Source organism: Cyclopterus lumpus, chromosome 4 (genome assembly GCF_009769545.1).
Source record: "Cyclopterus lumpus isolate fCycLum1 chromosome 4, fCycLum1.pri, whole genome shotgun sequence".
Lineage (NCBI taxonomy): Eukaryota > Metazoa > Chordata > Actinopteri > Perciformes > Cyclopteridae > Cyclopterus > Cyclopterus lumpus.
In genome coordinates this window covers 25,502,232-25,522,595 of record NC_046969.1, presented here as the reverse complement: position 1 = coordinate 25,522,595, position 20,364 = coordinate 25,502,232, and the positions used below count along the sequence as shown (strand labels likewise).

The 20,364-nt window shown below is 47.4% G+C and overlaps 1 protein-coding gene across 1 annotated transcript; it reads left to right on the top strand.

The window, feature by feature from the left end:
* The first annotated feature begins 1,521 nt into the window (after positions 1-1,521).
* Positions 1,522-5,381, top strand: LOC117729584 (dimethylaniline monooxygenase [N-oxide-forming] 5-like). Its single transcript, XM_034530807.1, has 9 exons — positions 1,522-1,653; positions 1,738-1,926; positions 2,055-2,220; positions 2,458-2,600; positions 2,722-2,918; positions 3,597-3,744; positions 3,854-4,061; positions 4,146-4,218; positions 4,313-5,381. The coding sequence occupies exons 1-9, from the start codon at positions 1,522-1,524 to the stop codon at positions 4,725-4,727; spliced, it is 1,671 nt and encodes a 556-aa protein (XP_034386698.1). The 3' UTR covers positions 4,728-5,381.
* Positions 5,382-20,364: the final 14,983 nt, after the last annotated feature.

Here is a 20,364-nt window from a genome sequence, read left to right as displayed (position 1 = left end):
GTGCTCGGTCCATGACTGGCCAGATTGTAATGTCACGGATCGAAGACCAGGGACCCAACCACAATGGACGAAACGGAGGTAGTAAGAAATAGTCCTTTACTGAACAGAATATTTTCAGGACAAGACATGACCAATACACACTGGAGAACTTGGTCTCAAAACACAAGGCAATCTGGCAGAGGACAAGTGCAAGTGAGGGAACCTAAGTAGTGAGTGACTAACGAGGGAATGGGTTGCAGGTGAGATGGGCGTGAGAACCAGGTGAAGGGAATGAAGGATGATCAGGTGTGAATGACCGGGTCTGAAATGACAAGAGAGTTAATAGACAAACAGATAAAGAAAACAACTATTAACAGAAAGAAGGTGTGGAGCTGAACTGTTACAAGTTAGACATCCACTGAGAGATGTCAGTCAAACATCCACTGGTGTCGGTCAGACATCCACTGAGAGATGTCGGTCAGACATCCACTGAGAGATGTCAGTCAGACATCCACTGAGAGATTCGTGCTGCTACCTGTGTTTTAGATTGGGGAAACGAGAGGATCAGTTGGGTGTCGTCAGCATAGCTGTGGTAGGTGAAGCCATGCGAGCGAATGACAGAGCCGAGAGAGTTGGTGTACAGAGAGAAGAGAAGAGGACCAAGGACTGAACCCTGAGGGACCCCAGTAGTCAGAGGACAAGGCTCAGACACAGATCCTCTCCAGGTTACCCGGTAAGAGCGGTCGGTGAGGTAGGATGAGAAGAGGGAGAGCGCGGTGCCTGAGATACCCAGATCCTGGAGGGAGGAAATAAGGATCTGGTGGTTCACTGTGTCAAAAGCAGCGGAAAGGTCTAGAAGGATAAGGACAGAGGAGAGAGAGGCTGCTCTAGCAGTGTGATAATAATAATAATACAGAGAAAATAATTACTATAATAAACAGAATAATAATCCTGATTTAAAAATAGCATGTCATTTATGTTAAATAACTGAAGCAAGCTAGCTTTAAATTAACTACAGAATAATAATTTTAATTATTAGTATTATTAGACTTTATAATAAATCACCTCGGGCCAAATCCTCTTCAAATTGATCGTCAATAAACCTATGCACTTTCATTTTTATTTTATTTTTTACATTTTCACTTCCTTTATTATTTAAATTCAGTTTTTTTATTTATTTAAATTCTTAAATGTAATATTGTATTGTATTGTATATTTGTAAAACATGTTTTTCTGCAAGAAATCTCCCCCTGAGGATGAATAAAGTAAATAATCTAATTTAAAAATGGTGTGATCTTTTAAAATAATGTCCTTTGATGATTAACATCATTCAAGGTACCCAGACTGCGTGTCTGTACCCGTATTCATCACAGTCTATAGACTCACCTGTTAAGCCACAGACATTACATTATCATAAATGTACACGGTATAATAACTGCAATTTTCAACACGTTCAGTGTACATGAATGCATCTTCTTGTTTCACAGGTGAAACCTTTTTCAGCCTCATCTGGTTGAAGCTCCTCCACAGCAGAGCTGAAGGATGACCCGCCGCGTGGCCGTGATCGGAGGCGGCAGCTCCGGGCTGGCCTCCATCAAGACCTGTCTGGATGAGGGGCTGCAGCCCGTCTGCTTCGAGAGCAGCGACGACATCGGAGGCCTGTGGAAGTTTAAGGTGCGTCTCGGACTTTCTTTAACGCGTGAAGTACATTCAGAGAGCGAAGGGTTTGAATGTGTGTTTCTGGGTCTGTTATTGCAGGAGAACCCAGAGGCGGACAGGGCCAGCATCTACCAATCTGTCATCATCAACACCTCCAAGGAGGTGATGTGTTTCAGTGACTTTCCCATCCCTGCACACTACCCCAACTACATGCACAACTCCCTCATCGTGGACTACTTTCGGATGTTCGCTGACCGCTTCCAGCTCACCCGGCACATCCGCTTCAACGTGAGGACGCTTCAGTCTCGGCCTTTCTAGAGTTTTTATTTTTTCTCACCGTAGCTTCGAATGTAAATAATATTGTTTTAGTGCAACACGTTAAAATAAAAGTCGATCGTGCCTCTCTGCCGTTTCAGACCAAAGTCTTGCAGGTGAAGCAGAGGTCGGACTTCTCTCGCTCCGGCCAGTGGGACGTCGAGACGGAGAACAAGGACGGCGAAAAGGAGAAACACATTTTTGACGCTGTGATGATCTGCATTGGACATCACTGCCACCCCAACCTGCCGCTGCACGACTTCCCAGGTACCAACTAGTGGGCTATAACCTTTTGAACTAGCCTCCAGTGGCAACCCTGTGCATGGTGATGATGTAATACTGTGTGAACAGAAGGCAGCAGCACCCAAATGGAGTAGGTGCAGCATAATGTACTCAACCTTGATTATATTCTAAGGGCAAAGCTACAAAGTCTACTTCAAGTGCAGATTACATTTAAATAAAATCCTTTTTAACCTAAAGTAGAATGACGTCTTCTCCTCCGAGGAATCGACTCGTTCACGGGAAAGTTCTTCCACAGCCGAGACTACAAGACCGCCGACGAGTGGAGGCACAAAAAGGCCGTCGTGATCGGGATCGGGAACTCTGGAGGGGACATCGCGGTGGAGCTGAGCAGAGTCACCAAGCAGGTCGGTGAGGAGTCGCGTGACCGATGCAACGTGTCGAATGCATCCGCCGTGCAGCCGGCGACCAAATGATTTCCCTCTAACCGCCACAATGGCCGTGTCTGTCTTTTTATTTTTCTTCCAGCTTTATCTGAGCACTCGGAGAGGAGCCTGGATTCTGAACCGGGTCGGGAACTACGGGTTGCCATTGGATATGGAATTCAACCGGCTGGTGGACTCTCTGAAGAGCATCCTTCCCCATAATCTTTTCTGTGGTCTCGTAGAGAGCCAGCTCAACCAAAGATTTGATCACGCTCTGTACAATCTTAAGCCAAAGCACAGGTACTGTGTTTCCATCTGCTTTTTTCCACAATTGTATTATTATATTTATATATAAATATATATTTATTTATATATATATATATATATATATATATATATATATATATATATAAAGTAAAACTTCCACCCTCACATGCAATCTAGTGCCCTAAAAACAAGACGTGAGACTCTTTTCCATATGTCTGAGACTTCAGTGTGAAACCAATAGTACGCAAGTTGCATCTGATTTTTGCGGCGAAACATTACAGTATAGCGAATCTGCTGATTATCCACACAGAAGGTATGTTGAGCGACACATTTTGAGTACTTCGTGCATGGTGTGCAAGAAATGAGTCCTAGAAATTGTAGGGGAAAGACCGTCGCTCCGGGAACTTTGTCCCGTTTTTTAAGTTCTCTTTGGTATCAGAGCAGTCCGGTGGCAGCCGTCTGCACATCCGTGGATTCATTGCAAATGAAGACTGCTAACGGCTAATTCGGTACGTTTGTAATGGGGCCGAATTAGCCGATTTAACCGTTAGCTAATACAAAAAACTGTTGTATTCCTTAATTTAACTCAATTCCGCGTGGTTATCCCCCACACATAGAAGTGCTTCATTGCAGTATTCGTATAAAGTGATTGCTTGCAATATTGATCAAATTGTTGTCTCATGAGTAACCGGTGTGATTGTGAACGTTCAGGATGTTCAGCCAACATCCCACGGTGAACGACGAGCTCCCCAACCGCATCCTGTCGGGGACGGTTCAGGTGAAGCCCAACATCCGCAGGTTTCAGGGGTCCAGTGTGGAGTTTGATGACGGGAGCGTCGTGGAAGACGTCGACCTGGTGGTGGGTTTAAATATTCAAAGTGTGTGTTCTCACACACACACACACAGGTGATATACAGCAGCATGGTCGGCCTGCAGTGTGTGACTGAGAGGAGTCCCCTGTCCTGCAGGTGTTTGCCACAGGCTACAGGTTCTCCTTTCCATTCCTGGCCTCGCATGTGGTCTCGGTGTCCGAGAACAAAGCGTCTCTCTACAAGTACGTGTTTCCTCCGGAGTTGGACCGCCCCACTCTGGCTATCATTGGCCTGGTGCAGCCGCTGGGGGCCATTATGCCCATCTCTGAGATGCAGGCCAGGTGGGCCACGCGAGTCTTTAAAGGTGAGCTGCTCTTACCGACTGCTTCTTCTCCACAAATACGTCGAATGTAGGAATTCCCTCACCGTGAGTGCTCATTATAAACAGGCTGCATCAAGCTTCCCTCAGCTGCTTCCATGCTAGAAGACGTCCAGTGCAAGCAGGAGACGATGGCCAAAAGGTATAGAATTGTGGATTTTCTTAACTTCACGTCTGTCCATTTTGGACCTGAAAGGCACCCGTTGTTGAAATGCACCCCGTGGTCTCGTCTGCAGGTACGTCTCCAGTCAGAGACACACCATCCAGGTGGACTACATCTCCTACATGGATGAGATCGCGGAGCTGGTGGGAGTTCGACCCAGCCTGCCCAGGCTGCTGCTGACCGACCCCCGGCTGGGACTGAATTTGATGTTCGGCCCCTGCACGCCGTACCAGTACCGTCTCAGAGGACCGGGGAAGTGGGCCGGAGCCCGGCAGGCCATCTTCACGCAGTGGGAGAGAGTGGCTCGACCCATGCAGACCCGACCCTGCCATGACCCCAAACCCGAGAGGTCGTTGAAGTGGCTCCTGGTTGTGGCGGCTGCTGCCGTGGGCTTGGCTGGCTACGTCAACAGGAACGGCCTCCCAGCTCTCCTCCAGGACCCCACGGCCCTGTTGGACAAGATCAAAGTCTACCTGCCCGCACAGTGATCAGTGTTACGGTTTCATGTATCATGCATGTATTCAGTTCTTACACTACTACCCCAGAAAGGAAGAACATACTGAGGCCATGAAGGCCCACTGATGTTAAACAATGCTAAACATATTCAACAGAGTCAGTACACCGGTCTGGGTTCTCTTAACTTCTGTAATCTAGAACTTTTATTGATACATACAAATACAGAGGGTCCTTGCTTCTCACTGTATCATCTCAACGATTACATTCCTTTCTACCTCAAAAACCCTGATGAACTTGGATATCTTTTGAGGGGGCAAATGATCAATGTCAGCATTTAAGATGCAGTATTTTGAGCAATACGCTGTCTGTTTTTACGTACTTTTTCATTTGCATTCAATATATTATGGGAGAAATATGATTGAAACAACAACAAAATCAGTGTTTACACTTTTTAAAATGTGTATTATGGCTTCATTTGCAATGCTGAGAGGCAATGATGCTACATTTGAATGGTTTGGTGTCATTACCAGTTCTTTTTATTAACAAATGTTTACTCAATTAATTCATATGTAATGTGCATTGCCCAGATTGCTTTCTACAGAATGGTGTGTGTGGGTATTTTATATATAATTCATCCAAAAAACTAATGCACAGTCCACGGTTGTATGAATAAACAGTATCCACTAGGTATTTGTTTCCATCCTGTTTAAATTGTGCACATGTTTGCCCATTTAAAGTGTGGTTTTCAAAAAGCAGCAGGATGCCCATCTCATGACGTGGAATGGGCCCCAGGAGGCTCCTCCCGGGAAACACAATGGGGCTCACAGGGAAAAGGAAAAGGAGTCTCTTATCTTCTTAACATGAAGATCGGGATGAAATATTGCCATGCGGCAGTTTGTCAACCCACAGCAGCAGGAAAACACAAATGTTTCCACATTGGCAAAAGGCAGAAACAAGAGAAAAGCAGTTGTAATGCCACGCATCTCCAACAGGGGGCACCAATTCAGTTTATTTTGTATAGCCCAAAATCACATTACAAATTTGACTCAGAGGGCTTTACAATCTGTACACATACGACATCCCTGACCTTTGACCTCACATCGAATCAGGAAAAACTCCCCAAAAATAACATTTCACAGGGAAAAAAGGAAAGAAACTGTTAGAGTTTAGAGCATGTGTTTTCAATTTGCATTAAAGAATGTATGAATGTAATTACTGTAGCTAACAGAAGAGTAATACGTTGTTGTTTTACTTATTCTATACCGTTCACCCTGAGGACAAGAGGTCAACAGGTTTAATGTGCAGGCACAAAACTAGGTTTGTTTTGTGTCTCCCCACATACCTCACACACCACCACACATGGCTCAGGGTCATCTCAGACTGATAAGGGACTGGACAAACTGTTTCCTCATTCTGTGTGGGATAACCACTTGCTTCAATAAAAAGGACTGTCTGGAGAATGGTGAGCCAGAGTGTTTTGCAGAGGCACAGCTCAACATTCTCCTTGCAGCAAGTAAAACCAAGAGCTCGAGTCTGTCATCTGTGGTCATTGGAGTGTGGGTCTGATAATTGAACTAGCGGGGCTTTATCTTTATGGTAAAAAAAAACACATTAATTGGTCCTTCGAGCCGGATCCCAAGACATCGTCAACGGAAAAGAGGAAGGGGAAGACACGCCGAAGTCTGTCGACAGCCAGGGTCATCAGCCGATCCTGTCAAAGTCCCGGGACGTGAGTTCGTGGCCGGGCCGGTGCCTTAAATGTCCAACCTCCTTCTTCCCTGAGCTGATTGACGGGATCCAGACCCAACCAGTGACCTCAGATAACAGGTAAGGAACGGTTACTCCACCGAAAGGAGGTTTGCGGTTACTCCACCGAAAGGAGGTTGCGGTTACTCCACCGAAAGGAGGTTTACGGTTACTCCACCGAAAGGAGGTTGCGGTTACTCCACCGAAAGGAGGTTTGAGAACGGTTACTCCACCGAAAGGAGGTTTACGGTTACTCCACCGAAAGGAGGTTTGCGGTTACTCCACTAAAAGGAGGTTGCGGTTACTCCACCGAAAGGAGGTTTACGGTTACTCCACCGAAAGGAGGTTTACGGTTACTCCACCGAAAGGAGGTTTGAGAACGGTTACTCCACCGAAAGGAGGTTTGCGGTTACTCCACCGAAAGGAGGTTGCGGTTACTCCACCGAAAGGAGGTTTACGGTTACTCCACCGAAAGGAGGTTGCGGTAACTCCACCGAAAGGAGGTTTGAGAACAGTTACTCCACCCTGAGGAGGTCATACAATTGTGAATGAATGTCGAATGCAAGTGGTTGAATAACTGTCATCAGTGGAATCAGCGCGCAGAGTGGAAACCTAACGGTGATAACACAAACTCTGTGGTCTGTTGAAGTACACAAGTGATGAATAAGGATTTAGCTTCTGAAAGACACGTTGTCAAGTAAGAACACATAGTGTAAAGCATAATGGGGAATGGGGATAGCAAACCGGTCCCTACGGGGGACATGAAGTACATGAAGCATTATTGTCCTGGTAGTACGATCCATTGTAAAACCTGACATAAGAAACATGGTTTCACAGGAAGGTTAGAAAAAGCAAGCTGTATTGAGTTATTGGAAAAACGTAGGGCTACAGCGGCAGGAAAGACAGGGTTGGACAAACAGATGAGAACGGCAAAAATATGGAGTGAGCAGACAAAGAAAAGAGCAGAAAGCCAAGAGAGGGACAAGCAAAGTACAATGGTAGCAGCAGTTTCAGAAGATTCTGACGATGAAACAGGAGCGTCAACATCAGGTAGTGCAGCAGCAAGGAGAGCAAGGAGAGACAGAGAGAGAGAAATGAGAGAAGAACTAGACAGGAAAGAGAGAGAGATCGCAAGAGAAGAGGAGAAAGCCAGAGCAGAGAGGAAAAAGAGAGGTGAGGCAGCAATAGATAAACACGTAGAGAGGATGGCACAAAAGGGAGAGAGTGGTATAATAATAATAATAATAATAATAATACATTTATTTATATAGCACCTTTAAAAACAGAGTTTACAAAGTGCTCTACATATAAGCAAGGTAAAAACAACATCAATACAAGTAAACATTTCAGAAAATACATGAGGCAATGAACACAATAGAGGAATAGAAAATTACAAATACAAAATAAAGCAGAACAGACAAACTAAAATATAATACAAGGTATGCGTAGTCCTGTTGAAACACGTTCGGTTGCAGCAGGGAGGAACCCGTCTCTCACTCCCCCTTTATACCCCGACTTAGAACAACTGAAAGATGACATGCATGCACAGGCCTCTGCGTTTCCCTTGGTCGCCGTAGCAAATCCGCATTACGGTTTACAAATGCCAGGGCAAGCAGACGGCACCCTAGATCAGGAAGTAAGGGTAAATGTTTTCCGTCCATGGACAGAAGAACAATGTAGAAAAGCATGTGAAGGACTGACTCCGTACAAACGAGATGCAGAAACGTTCTGCAGGGAGCATCGCGCATTGGTGGATGCATTCTAATTGAACGGAGGTGAAGTCCTCACGAGCCCCCGGCTGAGTGCCGCTGTTTTGGAGTTTTCCCCGGGGAACGAGGGGGTCGCCTCCCTACGCCTACGGGTTGCGGGGAGTAAGGCTCTGACTGTTGTTTGTACTTTTGCACCGAACAGCGCTTCGGAGTATCCGGCCTTCTTGGAGTCGGTGGGAGGGGTCCTGGAAAGTGCGCCGCCTGCCGACTCCATAGTTCTCCTGGGAGTCTTCAACGCTCACGTGGGCAATGACAGAGAAACCTGGCGGGGCGTGATTGGGAGGAACGGCTTGCCCGATCTGAACCCGAATGGTGTTTTGTTGCTGGACTTCTGTGCTAGCCACAGTTTGTCCATAACGAACACCATGTTCGAACATAAGGTGGCTCATAAGTGTACCTGGTACCAGAACACCTTAGGCCGGAGATCAATGATCGACTTTGTAATCGTATCATCTGATCTGCGGCCCTATGTCTTGGACACTCGGGTCGTGGCGGCAACCCGAGAACCCGGTGGTGGACACCGGGGGTGAGGGAAGCCGTCAAACTGAAGAAGGAGGTCTTTCGGGCCTTGGTGGCAAGGCGCCAGGGGTGGATGAGATCCGCCCTGAGATGCTGAAAGCGCTGGACATTGTTGGGCTGTCTTGGTTGACACGCCTTTTCAGTGTCATGGGTGTCGGGAACAGTGCCCATGGACTGGCAGACCGGGGTGGTGGTTCCCATCTTCAAGAAGGGGGACCGGAGAGTGTGCTCGAACTATCGTGGTATCACACTGCTCAGCCTCCCGGGAAAAGCTTATGCCAGGGTGCTGGAGAGGAGGCTCCGACCGCTTGTCGAACCTCGGATTCAAGACGAACAGTGCGGATTCCGTCCCAGTCGTGGAACAGTGGACCAGCTCTTTACCCTCGCAAGATTACTGGAGGGGTCCTGGGAGTTTGCCGAACCAGTTTACATGTGCTTTGTAGACCTGGAGAAGGCTTTCGACCGGGTCCCTCAGGGTTTTTTGTGGGGGGTGCTGCGGGAGTATGGGGTGCCGGACCCGTTGGCACGGGCCATCCGGTCTCTGTACGCCTGCAGTAGGAGCTGTGTTCGTCTCCTCGGTAGTAAGTCAGACACGTTCCCGGTGGGTGTTGGCCTCCGCCAGGGCTGCCCTTTATCACTGGTCCTGTTCGTGACCTTCACGGACAGGATATCTAGGCGCAGCCAGGGGGCGGAGAGGATCCGGTTCGGGAGTCTCGGGATCGCCTCTCTGCTGTTCGCGGACGATGTGGTCCTGTTTGCCTCCTCGGACCGTGACCTCCAGCATTCACTGGGGCGTTTTGCAGCCGACTGCGAAGCGGCAGGGATGAGAGTTAGCACCTCCAAATCTGAGGCCATGGTGCTCTGCCGGAAACCGGCGGATTGCTCCCTCCAGGTGGGGGCAAACTGCCTACCCCAAGCGAAGGAGTTCAAGTATCTCGGGGTCTTGTTCACGAGTGAGGGTAAGGTGGAGCGGGAGATTGACAGGCGGATCGGTGCGGCTGCAGCAGTAAAACAGGCGCTGTACCGGTCCGTCTTGGTGAAGAGGGAGCTGAGCCGGAAGGCAAAGCTCTCCATTTACTGGTCGGTCTACGTTCCAACCCTCACCTATGGTCACAAACTCTGGGTCGTGACCGAAAGAACGAGATCTGGGATACAAGCGGCCGAAATGAGCTTCCTCCGTAGGGTGGCCGGGCTCAGCCTTAGAGATAGGGTAAGGAGCTCGGACATCAGGGGGGAGCTCGGAGTCGAGTCGCTGCTCCTTCGTGTCCAAAGGAGTCAGCTGAGGTGGTTCATCTAGTCAGGATGCCTCCTGGACGCCTCCCATTAGAGGTTTTCCGGGCACGTCCAACTTGTAGGAGGCCCCGGGGAAGACCGAGGACACGCTGGAGGGATTATATCTCCCGGCTGGCCTTGGAACGCCTCGGGATCCCCCAGAATGAGCTGGAAAGTGTTGCGGGTGAGAGGGAAGCCTGGGTCGGCCTGCTGAACCTGCTGCCACCGCGACCCGACCCCGGATAAGCGGGTGATAATGGATGGATGGATAACTGAGCTGCCGTGACGTCTCAAGTCAGATCTTCCATTTGGCTGAGAAGCTTCTCCGAGCGATCTAGACGCTCGTCCTGACCTGTGATTCCTCTCTGTAATAAACTCTATTATAAAAGAAAGAACAGTGTCCGCGGAGATTCCTTCATCCTCGTTCTTCAACATCACTGCCGCTCGAAAGATACGACAAGATGTCTGGAAATAAGCCTAGCATGTTGTCAGCGTCCCCATGGTCAGTGTTTTCTACCATGTCCAAGCATGCGTGTCTCTGGGACTAACTGGACCTCCGCTGTGTGTGCACTTCTGTACATGTTCTCAGATGGGGAGTAATGCATGTTTTAAATTCTGTGTGGGCACCCAGTCCGTAGCCTCAATCCCTGCTTCCACCATTGGACCCATGTTCTTTGCTCCGCCCCCACTCTGGACCAACACTTGTGATGTGTGGGGCTGAGGTGTCACTGAGTGCATACAAAACCTATATTGTTTTGTTAAGATATTTAGTGTAAAACTCTTTATTGACAAATATTTTAACTTGTTTTATTTCGTTTTTCACAGGTTGCACTTTATTGTTATTATCTTGTAAAGATATCCAGTGTAAAACAGGTTAATTGCAGCCACAATAAGCTATTTGCACTTTATTTGCATTGTTCTAACAAAGTGATTTTTTTTTGTTTTTGTCTCATGGAGCAATCTGGTTTAATTAAAAGTGATTGCAATTTTCTTTAAAAATGTATTTCGTTCTTTTTCCTTATTTAGAAAAATGCTAAGTAAAAATGTTAAAGAATAAAATTAATTAAGAAATTTTAAATTTTAAAAAATTAAAACAATAATCATTAAAAAAAACTATTAATTAATTAATTATAATAATAATTAAAAATTAAAAGGAACAATTAAAACGTTCAAACTGAGAATGTATGATTATTGTGCCTTCAGTTACTGTTCTGATGATGTATGAGCGTGTACCCTGATTTTAGCTTAAAAATCTTTTATTCTCCCTTATCAGTATTTTATTCTTATTCTTATTTTCACCACCTATTCATTACTAGTATTATTATTATTCCCCATCTGTGTGTTTTGATGGTGTATGTCAGCATCAGTTTGGTTGGTAAAGTGTGTGTCAACCTGTGGAACAGGTGTATACTAATCTCGTCGTTGTAATACCTAATCTTGGCCACACGGTGGAGTCAATGGTGTCCCTGCAGTAAAGGTTCAACACTCATGAGTTGATTTCGCTCAGTATTTCATGTAATCACTTCTTCCTACCACCTCATTCTTTTTCTTTTTTTTAAAAACCTATTTTAACCTACCTCTTGAGCTAAAGATTTATATTCTACCTATTTTATTAATCACATAGGTCTACAGTCATATAATTATCAATCTACCTCATCTATTACCGAGAAGCAGACAGCCGCACATTCCCAGACACAAATTTCAGTACCCTGACAAAAGCATAACATTATAACAATATGTAAGCATTTATATTATCGGATAAAATTATAATTATCTTTTATCCGTGCAATTTGTCAGAACTTTGATCTTAATTATACTTTTTAAGTCCAGAAATATATTTTCCGTGGCTCATATCAATTCAGTTTATTTTAAATCTTTGATACATTTTGTGGAAAGTTTTAGAAATTGTATTTCCTTAATTACAAGGCTGCAGGTCTTGCTATCTCTCTCTCTGACACACATACATTTTACTTTAAAGTTAACACAAATCAAACGTCACTAGATTATTGTTCAATACATTTCCAGAACCCACGTGTCACAGTTAACCTTCAGGTGACCTTAATACACTGTGAAAGGGTTATAAAACGCAGACGGGGTCATAATTATGTGCTAAAGGTTTTTTCCTCATATGACTCTGAACCTTTGCAGCAGCGAGATTTCTGTCTTTGCATCTCGGCCGGTAAGTGATTTGCAAGATTTCATGGAAAGAATGGAATAATTGTATTTTGTTGGTTTAGTTTTTAATGCACACAGGTGTCAGTTAGTTGTTGGCTTGAAACAGATGTTTTGAAAGCTCGTGGTGACGCAGAGTTTACAGTTTTTTCTCTATTGGATTTGATGCCTTGGACCCAGCGAGGTTTTACTTTGTCTTTCTCTTGTTTGGATATTTTATTATGCATATTTTATTTAAATATTATAAGTTGTTCTTTGCAATAATTTGTATGTGTTGGTTGTAATGTATGTCCAGATGGATGCCTCGTTTTCTACTGTTTTCTACTGCAAACCAAGTCTACCTACGGTACTAATAAAGTAACCAACCAAGAGATATATTTTCCGTGGACACAGTTTATGACGTTTATGTGTCAGCTGCCATGTACAGAAACACGAATGTCATAAAAGGAGACGAGTTGTGTTTCACATTTAGCTTCTAGCTCATTTCCACACACTGGACTTCATGTTGTATTTATTGTCACATTAACAAACAAATTACAGTTTATATGTTGCTTGTGTTGGTTGTCAATGTGACTTTACATCTGTAGACACAGTTTTAAGTGCCATGGTGTAATCCTTCCTAATTATATTATGGTTTTATATATGTATTTTATATCCCTACTAATTATAATATGATTCTATACATGTATATATACATGTATATATATAAATGTATATATATATATATATATATATATATATATATATATAAATAAATATATAATGTTATATCCCTGCTAATTATAATATGATTTTATATATATATAAAAATCTGAATATATATATACACATATGTGTATATATATATATTTATATATATACATATAAATAAATATATAATGTTATATCCCTGCTAATTATAATATGATTTTATATATATATAAAAATATAAATATATATATACACATATATGTGTATATATATATTTATATATATATATACACATATATATGTGTATATATATATATTTATATATATACATATAAATAAATATATAATGTTATATCCCTGCTAATTATAATATGATTTTATATATATATAAAAATATAAATATATATATATACACATATATATACATATAAATAAATATATATATATATATATATATTACATTATATTATAATTAGTAGGGATTGAACCCTCGCAGTTCAAACTTTTCCTCCAGATGTAAAGTCACATTGACATTGGAAGCTTCCTCCTCCATGAAGAGGACTCTTTACATTATTAGAATAGCTTCAAGAGGTCCGTGAACCCAAAGATCACCTCATGAGATGAGCCTCGATCAACATATTGTTCATGGTTAAAAAAGCGTCCAGCAGCTCACATTTAGTACGGTGTGAGGTTAAAACCTGAGATACATATTAACTTATAGTAGATCATTTATTCAAGTAATCTTTACTGAAAGAAGGCAGTCATTTGTAGTATTGGGATAAGATTTCCACAGTACTATGACGTTTCAGAAAATATCACGGATTTACACTATAATAATAATCATAATTATGACTATTAATATTATATTGGCTGCGGGCCCAGGTGTAGCTGTTACGGACATGGGCAGATTCTGTCTGAGACATGGCAACCGGTTTATCGGCTGCCGAATCTGGGCCGAATAATGTAATAAATAAATAATATTACATTACGTAATAACATTAAGATATCCCTCAAAGTTGTCTCTCTCATATAAAGCTACACAATAAAAAAAAGTATTTTAAACTGGCTTTATAAGTTTTAAATAATAGTTGTAAAGGCATTCGTAACAGGCAACCACTAGGGCCTCCTGCTACGCGGACCTTCCCTATTCAAGGTATAGTCGAAAAAGATTTGTTTTTAGTTTGCGACGGAAGGTGTTGAGACTTCCTGTCCTGATGTCAATGGGGAGCTCGTTCCACCAATGAGGAGACAGCACAGCAAACAGTCGTGATTGTGTTGAGTGTTTAGCTCGAAGTGAAGGAGCTACAAGCCGATTGGCAGAAGCCGAGCGAAGTGAACGAGCTGGGATGTGAGGTTAGACCATGTCCTGGATGTGAGGTTAGACCATGTCCTGGGTGTGAGGTTAAACCATGTCCTGGTGTGAGGTTAGACCATGTCCTGGGTGTGAGGTTAGACCATGTCCTGGATGTGAGGTTAAACCATGTCCTGGTGTGAGGTTAGACCATGTCCTGGGTGTGAGGTTAGACCGTGTCCTGGATGTGAGGTTAGACCGTGTCCTGGGTGTGAGGTTAGACCGTGTCCTGGGTGTGAGGTTAGACCATGTCCTGGATGTGAGGTTAGACCATGTCCTGGGTGTGAGGTTAGACCATGTCCTGGTGTGAGGTTAGACCATGTCCTGGGTGTGAGGTTAGACCATGTCCTGGATGTGAGGTTAGACCATGTCCTGGTAACCAGTGAAGGTCACGGAGGAGCTGAGGATTGTGGGTAAATTTCGGGAGGTTGAAGACCAGTCGAGCAGCTGCATTCTGGATGAGCTGTAGAGGTCGAATGGCATTAGCAGGTAGACCTGCCAGTGACTAACGAGGGAATGGGTTGCAGGTGAGATGGGCGTGAGAACCAGGTGAAGGGAATGAAGGATGATCAGGTTTGAATGACCGGGTCTGAAATGACAAGAGAGTTAATAGACAAACAGATAAAGAAAACAACTATTAACAGAAAGAAGGTGTGGAGCTGAACTGTTACAGAATCCCCCCTCTAAGGGACGGCTCCCGACGTCCCAAAACAATTGCCACACCGGGTGGGCAGAGGGGATCTGGGGGAGGACTAATACTCCTCAGACATCTCCGCCCCCTCTCCTCATCGGCAGGTGAGTTCTCCAGATCAGAAGATGGCTCCTCATCCTCCCCGATGTCTGCTGCTGCCAATGGGAGAGAGGAAACAGCGTCTGGCTCGGTAGCCCCCTTGGGCCCAGAGCCCTTAGCGGGCTGATCAGGGTGGCTGCGGTGAAAGTCTCTTATGAGAGGGGCATCCAGGATGTGTCGGGCCGGGACCCAGCATCTCTCCTCTGGACCGTAGCCCTCCCAGTCAACCAGGTATTGTAACCCTCTTCCACGACGGCGGGAACGAAGCAGGCGGCGCACCGTGTAGGTAAGACCTCCCTCGATGAACCGCGGTGGCGGCGGAGGCTGTACAGCAGGGGCCAGTGGACTCTCCCGAACTGGCTTTATTCTGGAGACGTGGAACGAGGGATGGACCCGCATGGTCCGGGGCAGTTTGAGCCTCACCGCTGCAGGTTTGATTACCTTCAGGATCTCGAATGGTCCGATGAACCTGGGTGCCAACTTCTTCGCCTCCACTCGCAAGGGTAGGTCCCTGGTCGATAGCCACACCTTCTGGCCAACCTGGTAGATGGGGGCCTTGGAGCGGCGCCGGTTGGCTGCTGCGGAGTAACGGTTGGCCGAGCTGAGGAGTGCAACCCTGGCCTTGGCCCAGGTATGGTGGCAGCGGCGGACGAAGGCCTGGACCGAGGGGCAGGAAACCTCCTTCTCCAGGGCAGAAAACAATGGGGGTTGAAACCCGTAGGCACACTGAAACGGGGACATTCCAGTGGCAGAGCTGGTCAGGGTGTTGTGGGCATACTCCACCCACAGGAGCTGCTGGGACCAGGATGCTGGAGTCTCGGAGACCAAACACCGTAGAGCGGTCTCCATCTCCTGGTTCTTGCGCTCAGTCTGGCCGTTAGATTGGGGGTGGAATCCAGATGACAGGCTGGCTGTGGCCCCGATTAGTGTACAGAACTCCCTCCAGAATACGGACGTGAACTGAGGACCCCAGTCAGAGACTATGTCCGTGGGTAGGCCGTGAAGCCGGAAGACATGATGCAGAACCAACTCCGCAGTCTCCTTGGCCGAGGGGAGCTTGGGCAAGGGCACAAAGTGGGCCATCTTGCTGAACCGATCGACCACTGTTAGGATGGTGGTGTGCTTGTTGGACAGTGGGAGGCCGGTAACAAAGTCCAGGGAGATGTGCGACCAGGGCCTATGGGGCACCGACAGTGGTTGCAGGAAACCAGCGGGAGCCTGATGGGATGGTTTGTGCTGGTTGCAGACAGGACAGGCGTTGACGAATTCCCGGGTGTCCTTCTCCAGAGTCGCCCACCAGAACCTCTGCTGTAAAGCATCCCTAGTACGCTGGCTCCCAGGATGGCAAGTGAGTCTGGAGCTATGGGCCCACTGGAGGACCTCGGACCTCAGGGTCTGGGGAACGAACAGGCGGTCAGGGGGACAGGAACTCGGGCCGGGCTGGGACTCCAGGGCAGCCTTGACTCTTTCCTCTATCTCCCAGGTGATAGCAGCAACCAAGACGGGGGCAGGAAGGATATTGTCATTGCAAGGGGTGGAATCCCCCTTGTCCACAAACTGGCGGGACAGGGCGTCCGGCTTGACGTTATGAGTACCGGGCCTGTAACAGAGGGAAAAGTTAAACCGGGTAAAAAACAGAGACCATCTGGCCTGCCGAGAGTTCAGTCTCTTGGCGGACTGCATATATTCAAGGTTCTTGTGATCAGTCCAACACAAAAATGGCAGACTGGTCCCCTCCAGCCAGTGGCGCCACTCCTCAAGGGCCAGCTTAACGGCAAGCAGCTCTCGGTTACCAACATCGTAGTTCCTCTCAGCAGGTGAGAGCCGCCTAGAAAAGAAGGCACATGGGTGGAGCTTCTGGTCACTGGCAGCCCGCTGAGAAAGGATGGCCCCCACCCCTACCTCGGAGGCGTCCACCTCAACAACAAACTGTCTCTCTGGGTCGGGGACCTGAAGGATAGGGGCAGAGGTAAACCGGGCTTTAAGGGTCTGGAAGGCCTCCTCAGCCGAGGGTGACCACTGGAACTGCACCTTGGATGAGGTGAGTGCTGTGAGTGGGGCAGCCACGGTGCTGTAGCCACGGATAAATCTCCGATAGAAATTGGCGAACCCCAGGAATCGTTGTAGCTGCTTCCGTGAGTCTGGAATGGGCCAGGACGTCACCGCTGACACCTTGGCAGGATCCATCTGCACGATCCCCTGTCCAACGATGTAACCCAGGAAGGGGACAGAAGAGGCGTGGAATTCACACTTCTCGGCCTTAACGAACAGAGAATTCCTCAGGAGACGTTGAAGGACGGCCTGGACATGGTGAATGTGCTCCTCTCGGGACTTCGAGAAAATAAGAATGTCGTCTAGGTAGACGAACAACTGCTTGTTTAACATGTCTCTCAGCACATCATTCACCAGGGCCTGGAAGACGGCTGGGGCATTGGTCAGACCGAAGGGCATAACAAGGTATTCATAATGCCCAGTGGGGGTGTTAAAAGCTGTCTTCCACTCATCCCCCTCTCGGATACGGACCAAGTGGTAGGCGTTACGCAGGTCTAGCTTTGTGAAGATGGTTGCCCCCCGGAGCAACTCAAAGGCAGAAGAGATGAGTGGGAGTGGGTAGCGGTTCTTGATCGTGATGTCATTGAGGCCCCTGTAGTCAATGCAAGGCCTAAGTGACTTGTCCTTCTTCCCAACAAAGAAGAACCCCGCACCGGCAGGTGAAGAAGAGGGACGGATGATCCCAGCAGCTAGAGAGGAACCGATGTACGTCTCCATGGCCTCTCTCTCTCAGGTGCAGATAAGGAATACAGGCGGCCCCTGGGTGGGGTAGTGCCTGGTTGCAGGTTAATGGCACAGTCGTAGGACCGATGTGGAGGCAGAGATGAGGCCCTGACCTTACTGAACACCTCCCGATAGTCATGGTATTCCGTAGGCACTCCTGACAAGTCCAACGCAGAGCTGGGGCAAGCGGGCCGCTGAAGTGCAGAAGCCTGTTTCAGGCAGATCAGGTGACAGGATGCACTCCACCCCAGGATGGCCCCTGTGGCCCAGTCAATGTGAAGGTTATGGCGGCGGAGCCAGGGGTGCCCCAGGATTAGTGGATGCTGGGGTGACCGCAGGATAAGAAACTTAATGGTCTCATAGTGGTTACCGGACAGAAGCATGCGCACTGGCATGGTCTGGTGAGTCACTGTCCCTAAGAGGTGGCCGTCCAGAGCGTTGGCTGGAACAGGACAAGGCAGCTGTACCTGCTCGATACCCAGCTGACGGACTAGGTCCTCATCAATGAAGTTGTCGTCAGCGCCAGAGTCAATGAATGTAGCGAGGGTCTGTGATCCATTCGCGAGCAGCAGCTGAGCGTGGAAAAGGGGTCTCTGGTGGGGAGAGAGTCTTGTGGTTCGGCTCACCAGTATCTCCCCTGCTACGGGTGAGCCACGCCCTTTTACTGGACAACGGGATATGAAGTGTCCAGCCCGGCCGCAGTACAGGCAAAGACCTCCCTGCCGACGACGCTCCCGCTCCTCCCGGGTGAGACTGGTGCACCCTACTTCCATGGGTTCAACCTCCCCTGGTTGGGACCCCAAGGTGAAGCTGGTGGCTGCTGGAGAAGTTCGACGCTGGGTGAAAACACGACGATCTGTCTCCACCTTGCGTCGCTCCTGTCGCCTTGCCTGGATGCGTCTGTCCACTCGGGAAGTCAATTCTACCAAGCCATCCAAGTTGGCAGACAAATCAAAAGAGATCAGTTCATCCTTAACATAATCCGCTAGTCCCGTCAAAAACACCTCACACTGGGCTGCCTCGTTCTAGTCGCTAAGGCGTGCCCTTGTGCGAAACTCTAGGGCATAATCCACAACTGTCCGGTCCCCCTGGCGCAGTTCCGCTAGTCCCCCGCTTGGATCTGGACCCTTGGAGACCGCTCCGAACACCTTGCGAAGCTCCGCAGAAAACAGCAGGAAAGAAGAACAAGCTGGCTTACGTCTCTCCCATTCAGCAGTACCCCAAAGTCGCGCTCTGCCAGTCAGGTGGTTGACGGTGAAGGCCACCTTAGCCTCCTCTGTGGCGAAGGTGTGGGACTGCAGAGAGAACAGAATGGAGCAGTTCGTAATGAATGGGTTGCAGCCCTCGGGTTCTCCCGCGTAGCGCTCCGGGGTTCCCACACGAGGCTCGTGCGTTGGAGCAGGCGGCAGAGAGGCAGGAGGCGGAGAGACAGGAGACGGCGCAGAGGCTACAAGCTGGGTCAGAGCAGTTGTCAATTGAAGCATCTGGGTGGTCCTCGCCTCCATAGCCCGCTCCTGGGCTGCTGTGGACTGCCGCGTCTCCGCGGCGAAGCGGACCATCTGCGCCTCGTGCTGCTGGAGGGCATCCTCGATCCTCTCGAACCTGCTTGCTGCAGAAGGGGGTGCTCGGTCCATGACTGGCCAGATTGTAATGTCACGGATCGAAGACCAGGGACCCAACCACAATGGACGAAACGGAGGTAGTAAGAAATAGTCCTTTACTGAACAGAATATTTTCAGGACAAGACATGACCAATACACACTGGAGAACTTGGTCTCAAAACACAAGGCAATCTGGCAGAGGACAAGTGCAAGTGAGGGAACCTAAGTAGTGAGTGACTAACGAGGGAATGGGTTGCAGGTGAGATGGGCGTGAGAACCAGGTGAAGGGAATGAAGGATGATCAGGTGTGAATGACCGGGTCTGAAATGACAAGAGAGTTAATAGACAAACAGATAAAGAAAACAACTATTAACAGAAAGAAGGTGTGGAGCTGAACTGTTACAAGTTAGACATCCACTGAGAGATGTCAGTCAAACATCCACTGGTGTCGGTCAGACATCCACTGAGAGATGTCGGTCAGACATCCACTGAGAGATGTCAGTCAGACATCCACTGAGAGATTCGTGCTGCTACCTGTGTTTTAGATTGGGGAAACGAGAGGATCAGTTGGGTGTCGTCAGCATAGCTGTGGTAGGTGAAGCCATGCGAGCGAATGACAGAGCCGAGAGAGTTGGTGTACAGAGAGAAGAGAAGAGGACCAAGGACTGAACCCTGAGGGACCCCAGTAGTCAGAGGACAAGGCTCAGACACAGATCCTCTCCAGGTTACCCGGTAAGAGCGGTCGGTGAGGTAGGATGAGAAGAGGGAGAGCGCGGTGCCTGAGATACCCAGATCCTGGAGGGAGGAAATAAGGATCTGGTGGTTCACTGTGTCAAAAGCAGCGGAAAGGTCTAGAAGGATAAGGACAGAGGAGAGAGAGGCTGCTCTAGCAGTGTGATAATAATAATAATACAGAGAAAATAATTACTATAATAAACAGAATAATAATCCTGATTTAAAAATAGCATGTCATTTATGTTAAAT